Raw genomic sequence first — 9,880 nt, forward strand, 5'->3', positions numbered from 1 at the left:
TATTCTACATATTATATCTGTCCCCAACATCAAATGTTTATCCTAATTAAATCATATAAATTAATCGAACAACACGATCCCCTATCCATCTTCCCATACGAACTTACACTCGTTAAAATCCTCTAATTTGAAGTCCTACAAAAAATATCTCGTTAAAATTCATCCAGGGACGAATCGTAAAGTCGAGGACGACATAAATATTATTAAAAGCTATAGCAAGAAATGCGATGCCCGTTTCACTGCGGTAATAAAACGCAGAGTTAAGTTTTCATCTTAGATCGTCTATAGATAGGTTAAATTAAGGCTGGTCATATACGACTACACAAAAAAATAATTGTATTTATATTAAGAATTAAAAAGTGTGTCAAGGTGTTTTATATAAGGCAAACTAAAATGGAATAATAATAAATTAAAATAAATAGGTATTAATAAGTTTCATAAGGAGCATGAAGTCCTTTGTTTTAAAATAAAGCCTATTTATTCCTTAGATAAACGCTCGGCCTGGTTTGAGTTTTAATAATTTTAAATAATGTTTGTATTCAGAAGAATACTATAGAAAATACAATACCCAGATAATTAATCCATGCATATTTCAAAAAATTAAGCTCCCATATTTCTATACTTATAAATTCAACATTACTAAAGAATATGTTAGTTTAAATTGTTTCTAATTTTGTTCTTGTTTGATCTTGAACATCAATACGTAAAAACACAGATTCGTAAAAAAAATAATTAGTAAATTTGTATCCTCTTCGCTTCCCTTCTAAGATTTTACTCAAGGTTAGTGTTGCCAGGTTTATAAACCCCCTAAAAGGCAGCGGCTGTGGTGAGCATTTCAATGTGAACATATTTCAAATTTTATTGCCAACTCGTAAAATTTTAAAAGCTTATCATACAGGTGTAGTTGATTATCTGCCACAGTGTATTTTGACAGTACTTTTATGACTAGTTTTGTGATGTATATCGCAAATAGCGTAATTGTGTCCGAGAAATGAGGTATCAATGGATTTTTCTTTTGCGACTAGTTTTGACCATTTTATGAAGTTAGATTGGATATTTTTAACTGTATTATTAATGAAAGATACTCTAGAGTCTTGTATCAGATTTCATTTAATGTTTAAACAGCACTTACCTATCAATATCATTAATATACCCTGTGAATATACCATACCAAATATCTTCTCCATTCCATAGAAATGCAGTAATTTCTTTACTTACAACAACATTGTAATCATATTAAACTTTAACATAGCACAAATATTTAGTGTTCAGTTTTTAGCACAGCTGTTCATTAATATAATACTCTAGTGTTTAAGTTTACATAGAAGCCATTCGGAAAGTTTACCAACAGTGACGTAGCAATATTTTCTCGTAAAGTGAGTTAAAAGTTTGTAATTTATTCCGCTTCCCTTAACTTTGTACGGCATCTTGTGAAGAATCGCGTGTCGGAACTGAAAATAAGATTAACATTTTTAAGTTATATGCATTTTCATAAAAACCAATTTTATTAAAATATAGAATGATTGGTTTTTGTGCGTGCCTTCGTAGTATTAACGAATGGCGATTGACCTATGCCTTACTTTTACACTTGCATAAAAAATAAAATAAAGTTAGAGATTACGTATGGTTCTATACATCACATTGAATATTTCATTTAATTTATGTAAGTTAAGAAGTTGTAAAATTGTCTATAGTTGAAAACACATTTTTTTCAGTTATGTTTTCGCACATAAGTCAAACATTTATTTATTCAATTACAATTCTTCTTGAAGCTTTTTTGAATCGTCATAACATAGTTTTTACCATTATCAACCGATCCGAAAAGCAGTTTCTTCGGAGCAGAAATGTAAAGAAACTACGTAGAATTGCTCTTTTAAATTCGCGTCATAACATATTATCGTCTACTTTTCACCTACATAGTCTAACTACCATAGCTCTAACCCCCAATATTGTTACAGTAGCTGCGCACAGCGACATACCACTATACATTGGTATCGCGGTGGCCGTGGTGGTGTTCCTCGCTGGTGCAGCCGTGCTGTATAAACTGCTGCAGAGGAAGACTAGAGACCATTCGTTATATACTATGACGAGGACAGGTGAGATTTTATATCATTGTAAATTAAGGAGAGAAGACTGTAAGTTTATAAATACTACGTGTATTAGCATTGTGATAAGCAAATTGAAGAGGTAATATAATAAGCTGATTTATGATTTTTTTAGAAAACAAAAATAATGCATTCAGAGGTAAAAAATAAATGATTACACATTATAATGGTTCGTAAGCACCAGAGCACGCTGCAGCTGCACAAAAAAAAATATATAAACATTTAATAGATTGTTGAAAGCTTTTCTATATAATGATACAGTAGATATTTGCTTTATTTTTGTTCTTGTGTTAGTATATTATGTTTATAAAACTTCATCAAGTTCGTTCAAGATCATCATCTTCAGTAAAATACTGAAATTTACTTTAAATACATCGTTATCTACAAAAGAACAATTTGTTCTAGACTTCCAACCAGAAATCTACCCCACGGTGGAGAAGCAGTCCCTCTCGTTGGCTCCAGACCTGATGCAGCACCGACCCCCCCGCTACGACCCCCCGGACCCTCGGACCGAACACCATTATGATGTACCGCATCTTACTAATAGGTAAGCTAAGTTTGAATGATGATAATTAATGAGATAGAAATGAAATTTGGCAAAATAATAATCAGGATAAAGACACATATTATGTACTTAAAAATTGAAAACATAAGCTCTTCGTATTTTAAACTTGTTATTACATTTACCTGAAATATGTTTCATTCTCTCCGCAAATAACAGTAATTTATCTTCATCTTCCAATCCAACATCTTATACCTCAAAGTTGTGTGCTTTATCTATCAAGTATCAACTGGTTAAAGACAAAACTATTATTTTGAAGTATTCTATTTCTTTATATCGAATAGACGGATTCATCCAATTTCCAGTATATTTTAGTATTAATATTTACATTTTTTATCTAGTTATGCATCACCCGTGGACCAACAAATTACCCCAAGTGCTTCAAGCAAGGGGCACAGTGACGAATACGACACGAAACCGTATAGCGAGTCTGAACATTCTGCCTCTAGCTGCTTTACAAGTTGTGAGTATATGCTTATTACTATTACTACTAAAACTACTAATAATGTTACTATTTCTACGATTACTACATGTACTTTTATACTACTGCTATTACCTATTACTTCTACTTATATTTTTTAATTCAAGTGTTTTATTCATAAGTGTACAATTTAATTCCAATCTTTAGTTTTCGTCTTATTTTCATATTAGGATACTTAAAACGAAAGTGCACATATTATACTTAATTAGGCGGGTTGCTCTTTGGGGACTCTTTGGAGACATGCTTAATTCAGATGGTGCGCATAAAATCATAAGTTAACTCCGGCACAGTTGCAAACTACAATCTCCATTATACTTACCTACTTAGTAATAAATTTATAAAAAAATACAAACTTTAATTACTTACGTAATTTCATAAATTATTTACACGTTTATATCAATAGTTAAACAATTTAATTAGTACCAGCTATCTATATGTCCTATCTGCAGTACAAATCGTATAAAATGACCCCTTTCTAATGAGTCACCGTTGAGTCAACTGTGAGCCAAACTCATCGAGTATTCGATTCTTATCAACAATTTGTAAAACAAATTGGATTAAAATGAATATAGTTCATGTTTAATAGGGTGGTCAGACAGTCTTTTAAGATACGAAGTTGTGAAATAAATATGTTTGCGTAGTATAAAATCTTTTTCCGGTTGTAGCGACTACATGTACGTATCAGCAATATTGCCACAACTCAAACCCTGGCAAATCAATAATTATGGAGTCATTATAAAGTTGATATACAGATATTATATAGTCGTCATGTAGACATTACATTACCTTGTCTCGTTGTTTTATACAAACCCCGGCAACAAACCCCGGCAAACGGTCAAAACAACAAGACGTGAATCGTAAATATATGACAAACCAACTATCGAACCAACTTTTAAGAGATTTAAATCTCCAATACATAAAATTACCTAACTATTATTTCTCATAAGCGGATTATATTGTTTCATTAAGCCTCCTTGTTCACCCACGTGCCTGACAATCGAGAGGTCTTTATGTCTTCGAAGAAATAAAACAATAGACCTCTATTTGTCTGACGATTTCTATAACAAAAATAGAAAATCAATCTGTAATGGACATGACATTCAGATCTAATACTCCTCCTAATAACTAAGGTATTCGGGAGTCAAGAAGTACATATTTTACAAAACACATAAAGTATATTGGTTGAATGCTTTTAGAAATAATGTTGCAAATAATGTTGTTTGAATACCTTATCAAAAAGCAACCGAAATGTTCAGGATACACATTATTTCTAAAAGCAGTTATTACACATTTCTGTACAAAAAAACAATCAGATAACAAAAAAGGTATTTTTTTATATTTTCGATCGCCTTCCCACTTTTTTCCATATATTTCCTTAAATCATCTCTAAATAGCCATTTTTTTCCAGCCGGGTCCATGTACGACGCAGCCAACGAATCCGTGACCCTGCAACTTGCTGAACTAGTATCAAACTCCCCCACATCTCAATCTCTATCAGTGTCCAATATTGGGGCTCGACTGAGTCTCCCCGCGGGGGTCGCGCTGACCATACCAGAGGGCGCGCTGACCAGGGGAAGACGGGAACAGTTGTACGTCGCGGTTGTTAAGGATGATAGATATCGCGCTAGGTTGGGGAAAGGTGAGTTTTTTTGAATGTTTTTTCAGGTTTTTATGTAGTGGAAATTTTAGGAAAAATATTTTTTCGTAAGAATTCTATTTCGAAAAATTTTTTTTTTTCAAATATAAAGATTAATACATACATCATACTTTCTAATAAGTATAGTAAAAATTTAAGATTTAAAACATATCTAATTACGTATCAATTTAATACATAAACGATTAAATTATATAATTTTTATCTGATCCCATAAATCTGTTAGAAAATTATTATCCTGTAAAAAAATTGTACCCAATCAACTTTATTAACTTCTGAAGTATAAATATTAATTCGATACGGTTAAGTCAACTTCAAAGGGTTCAGTTTTTTGCGATAACCAATTAAAGCAATCGATAAAACTTATACTCAATTACTATATTCGAGGCTTGATTTAAAATTAATAGTAATAAAAAGGCAAAAAAGCTACATCCAATATTTGTTTAATCCGCAACGATTATCCATATCAAAAACATCGGCAAACAATTTCAACATATAATTACTAACGAAGTAGCAATTTATTTAAAACATCCGCCCGCAGCGTCTCACTTGAAAATAATTTTTTGCCCGCAGGTATCACGCAACTCAGTCCGGTAGTAAAATGTGGCCCGCCTAGACTCCAACTTAGCAAGTCGGTTATATTGCAAATACCGCACTGCGCGAGCCTCAAGCATGGCTTCTGGAATCTCGCCCTATACGCCATAGACAACAACAAAGACAACTCGCCGCACTGGAAAAAAGTCGTCAACCTCGGCCAAGAGACCATAAACACCCCGGTTTTTACGCAGCTAGACACCGATAAAATATTCTTAGTCACAGACATGCTGACGACTTTTGTTCTAGTCGGCGAAAGTTTCAACGGGAAAGCCGTAAAAGCGCTCCAATTAGCACTCTACGCTACTCCCATTAACGAAACAGCCACCGAATATACGATCCGCGTTTATATTTTCGAAGACACGCCTTGCGCTACGTACTATTGCCAGGAGCAAGAGAAAAAACTCGGCGGTGTTCTTCTAGACCGACCTAAGTCTTTGCTATTCCAAGATGGCGGCTCCAATTTGTGTTTGAATTTGGAACACGTCAGTCCCGGTTGGAAAGCGAAACCCGGCGTAGCGTACCAAGAGATTCCGTTCAACCACATATGGACGTCGAATTACAACGCGGTGCACTGCAATTTTACGTTAGACCGGACGTACGATAGCGACAATATCGACTTCTCGATATCCGCGTGTCAAAGGACGAATCCTTCGTACAAGCAAACATTCCGAATATCCGTGGACATGACTCATCGCGGCCGATCGCCGCGTGGGGAATCCAGAAATTTCAATATCACAGAGAATTTGCTTGAAGCGAGACTGGGAAGGAGTGACGCGAGTGACGACGGGAGTGTGAAACGGAACGTAACAGTCAACGAGACGGGCGTCAATGAGGCAGAAGGACCATTTAAGTTGAGCGTTCGGATCAAACGTCAGTTATGTGCGATTCTCGATCCGCCGAACGCACGCGGGAATGACTGGCGTGCTTTAGCGTCAAGGTTAGGGGTCGATCGGTATACTACCTGGTTTGCGACTAAGAGCTCCCCCACGGAGGCTATTTTGGAACTTTGGGAATGTAGAGAAAGAGGCCCGGGGGCTATATCTTCGCTGGCGACAGCCTTGCGACAAATGGACAGGCACGACGCCGCCGACTTGCTTCAAGGTAGACCGTCTTGGTTATGAATTGGGACTTAATGTTCGTTCGACGCAACGGCGAATGCTTCGACTAGTTTTAGTTGAAGTTTCATTTCCATTTCGACTTAAGGCGACGGCTTACTTACACTGCACAATTTTTGTATTTTTTTAAGTAGAATTTGTATTGATTTTTACGTCGTAGCATTCGTCGTTGAATTCGTTGCTAATTATCTTGTAGATTAAATGTTATTTAGAACATAGTACGGGCCGTTGGCCGTGTAAAATCGTGGTAGTTTTGTATAGAAGCTCTATCTATGCTGTAGATAAGCGGAATAAATTATATTATAGTAGCAATAATAGTGCCTAATCTTTAAAAGAACTCGGTCGTGCGCGGCCATCTTGTTAATTTTATAAGCGTTTGAGTGTTCATTGTATTGGAATGTGGAATATACATTTTGTTCTTGCTTTTTCAGTTTTTAGGGATACGTGCCAAATTATCGATATTATTTGGCTATCTATACGCACTATGCAGAGCTTATTGTAAAAATAACCGTTTATCGTAAGACTAAAATGCATTTATACTTTACTTATATACCTACTCTCCCTCACTGCCTATTTCTATAATAGATTTTCTATCATCACTATAATATATGATTTAAAATATTAAGTTTAAAATTCTAAAGTATGGTAATGTTAGTGAAGTGGGAAAATTTATACGGATATTGTTTTTGGATATTTTTACTTTTGGAATGTATGAATGACCAGTTAATTTTGTTCCTGTTACGAAATATATCGATTTGTATATACCGTGATTATGATTGTACTTAAAGTGGCAACTATTATTAATAATAATGTTTCTTTTAATATATCAAAAATAATATGTATTACGATTTTAATATTTTCTTTTTTTTTCAAAAATAAATTCAAACAAAAATAAAAGATTTTTTTTTCTTAGATATTAGTGTTGCCACTTTAAGTACAAACGATTTAATTGTAAATAATTTTAAAACACGTAGAAAAATGTATAACCTGAAAATGAGTTGTATAATACGGAATCCTCACCGCTGTAGACTATATATTTTTGTTAACGTGATGACTATTAAATAAATGGATCTGTGATAATTAAAATAATATTAAATAAATTATGTTTAACTGTGTATTTTGTTGTTTTATTGTGTAACCTAACATATTCAATTATTTACAAAATTATCAAAATCAAAAATACAAGCAGGCTAACTTAGAAAGATTGAAAATTACTTAACACGAAAAGCTACTTTGATTTATGTAGTTTCTTTACACATTACAAATAAATGAAAATTCTAACGTAAGCATGAAATATCTATTGATCTATTTAATAGCTTTTAATGAAATATTAAAAATTATTACGTCTAAGTAACACTTTCTATGTTTTTCAACAAAACGGCTGAACTGATTTTGTTATTTTTTAGATAAGCAACTATAGTTCAATATTATCGCTAAGGCAGCGTCGTACGAATACAATTTTGTTGATTCACTTCGTCATCAAAATCAGTTCTTAAACCCATAACAGCCTTACAACCTCTCGTAACTCTTACTATACAAGAAGGCCACACTACAATATAACTTAACCACCAACACAGCAACACTATCTCACACAATACCCAAAACGTGGCCAAATACACTAATAATTACTCAACCCGTCGAAAAACACTTAAAAGTTATGATTTCGACAAGCGTGAAACAACGTATCGTTAACAATAGCGTGTCAATAGGCAGGTGTTGGCTTGTATCAGTGAAACTATGACTAATTGCTGGTTGAGTGGTGGAGGAGGTGACAGCGGGTAAAGCTTTTTTCTACACTATATTTATGAATGGAAACGCACATCTAGATACAGAAAAAAAAGTTCCTTCAAACTTATGTCCACAGAAAAATCGTTAGGAGTAGCGGTCAAAAACCATTTTTTGTATCAAATTCTCAACTATTGTTCGTACTTTAATATATTAGCTTTCCACAGCAGCTTTGCCTGCGTAGTCAAAATTCCTATGCGAATGAGATGAGTCAAGTATCAACCCCGTAGCCTATGTCACTCTCTAGTCTCCTATCTCTACACACAAAATCATATTATAGGCTCGCTCTGATGCCATTTGATTTAAAGACAAATAACCACACTAGCATTATTAATATTAGTAAGGATTAAATGCGAAAGTTACTCTGTCGGTCCGTTTCTTCTACGTTAATTCATTAGAATATCATCATAATCAGTCCATCGTTCATCAATGAGAGTGTTAAAGTTATAATTCTATTACTTCCTGTCCTTCTTTATATCTTTCCAAATGATAATTCCACTCTTCAAATTTTATATTTTATTTCCATAAAGCTTAATCAAAAAGTTTATGGCGTCGAAAGCTTCATAATAAAACATGACAAAAAAAAGTTTTACAACATTCAAAAAACCTCTGACAATAAAACCATACATTAGGAACTTTTTTGGGGAATAAATTAGAATACATTTAGGTAAGAACCATTTGGTATAATAGCCAGGTGCAGTCACAAAAACTATTGTTTTGTAAAAAATAATAAATTATTGTTTAGAACAACTGTCCTACCTGTAAATTAAAATTAATGGCGACATGAATACTATAAATGCGTAATTTTTTAAAGTTGCGTATGTTGAGTATTCTTTGTTTCATTATATTTTCAACAGACGTGAATTATTTAAATTTCTTCTATATCCTCACATAAAATTACTCTTATGGCAAATATCTTCCAAATATGATAATATGAAAATATATGTAATATGGCACAACTTGTAAACTAAGGCTTCTGAAAAGGCATTTACACCGAACAACAGAATATCTATTAATATCGAAAGATTTACAACAAAAAATACACAGTAAATTTTCCCAAGTGAATAGCTAAATGTTTATAAAGTTCTAGATTAGCAACCTACACCAAACAATTGCCCTTACACCTACTCCGATAACACCAGGAAGTCGAAATGTCACGCGATGTCATAGGTACATAGCAGCGGAACTGACACCGAAAATTAATTTGCCGGCAAAAAGACCCCACTTCCTAACCTTATCCTTGATGAATAACCCTTGGCCCTCGATAAGGGCATTCGATTGATTAGCCGGCATTTCAGACCCTTTCAGTTGTGGGGCGTCTTGGGAGAAGCCGTATTATGCAGGTAAGGGCTGCGGTCTGTGAATATTGAAGGTTAATTAATGTTCCCCCTCTAAAGGCATTATGTTGTGTGAAACGCGGGATTAGTCATTTTTCAAATGTGTTGGAATCAAAACTATAATATCGTTTTGCAAGTGCTTATGCTGTATTATGCTTATCCTAAACACTACCACTGCCCACGCCGTAACTATCAGCTATTGCTATACTATGCCTTATATTTATATTTTATACATGGTTTTTGT

The 9,880-nt window shown here is 33.9% G+C and overlaps 1 protein-coding gene across 1 annotated transcript in view; it reads left to right on the plus strand.

Annotated features, from left to right (window-relative positions):
- Window positions 1–7,631, plus strand: part of LOC149904328 (netrin receptor UNC5B-like) — a 69,522-nt gene extending 61,891 nt beyond the window's left edge. The window contains exons 8-12 of the mRNA XM_090106889.1: window positions 1,959–2,096; window positions 2,511–2,652; window positions 3,009–3,130; window positions 4,557–4,787; window positions 5,376–7,631. Of these exons, the coding sequence (XP_089963015.1) occupies window positions 1,959–2,096; window positions 2,511–2,652; window positions 3,009–3,130; window positions 4,557–4,787; window positions 5,376–6,520 (1,778 nt within the window). The 3' untranslated portion in view covers window positions 6,521–7,631. The remainder of the gene's footprint in view (window positions 1–1,958; window positions 2,097–2,510; window positions 2,653–3,008; window positions 3,131–4,556; window positions 4,788–5,375) is intronic.
- The last annotated feature ends 2,249 nt before the right edge of the window (window positions 7,632–9,880 follow it).

This window comes from Colias eurytheme, chromosome 11, assembly GCF_061535395.1.
Source record: "Colias eurytheme isolate Ceu_HAF_F1 chromosome 11, ilColEury1 Martin Lab GWU primary, whole genome shotgun sequence".
NCBI lineage: Eukaryota > Metazoa > Arthropoda > Insecta > Lepidoptera > Pieridae > Colias > Colias eurytheme.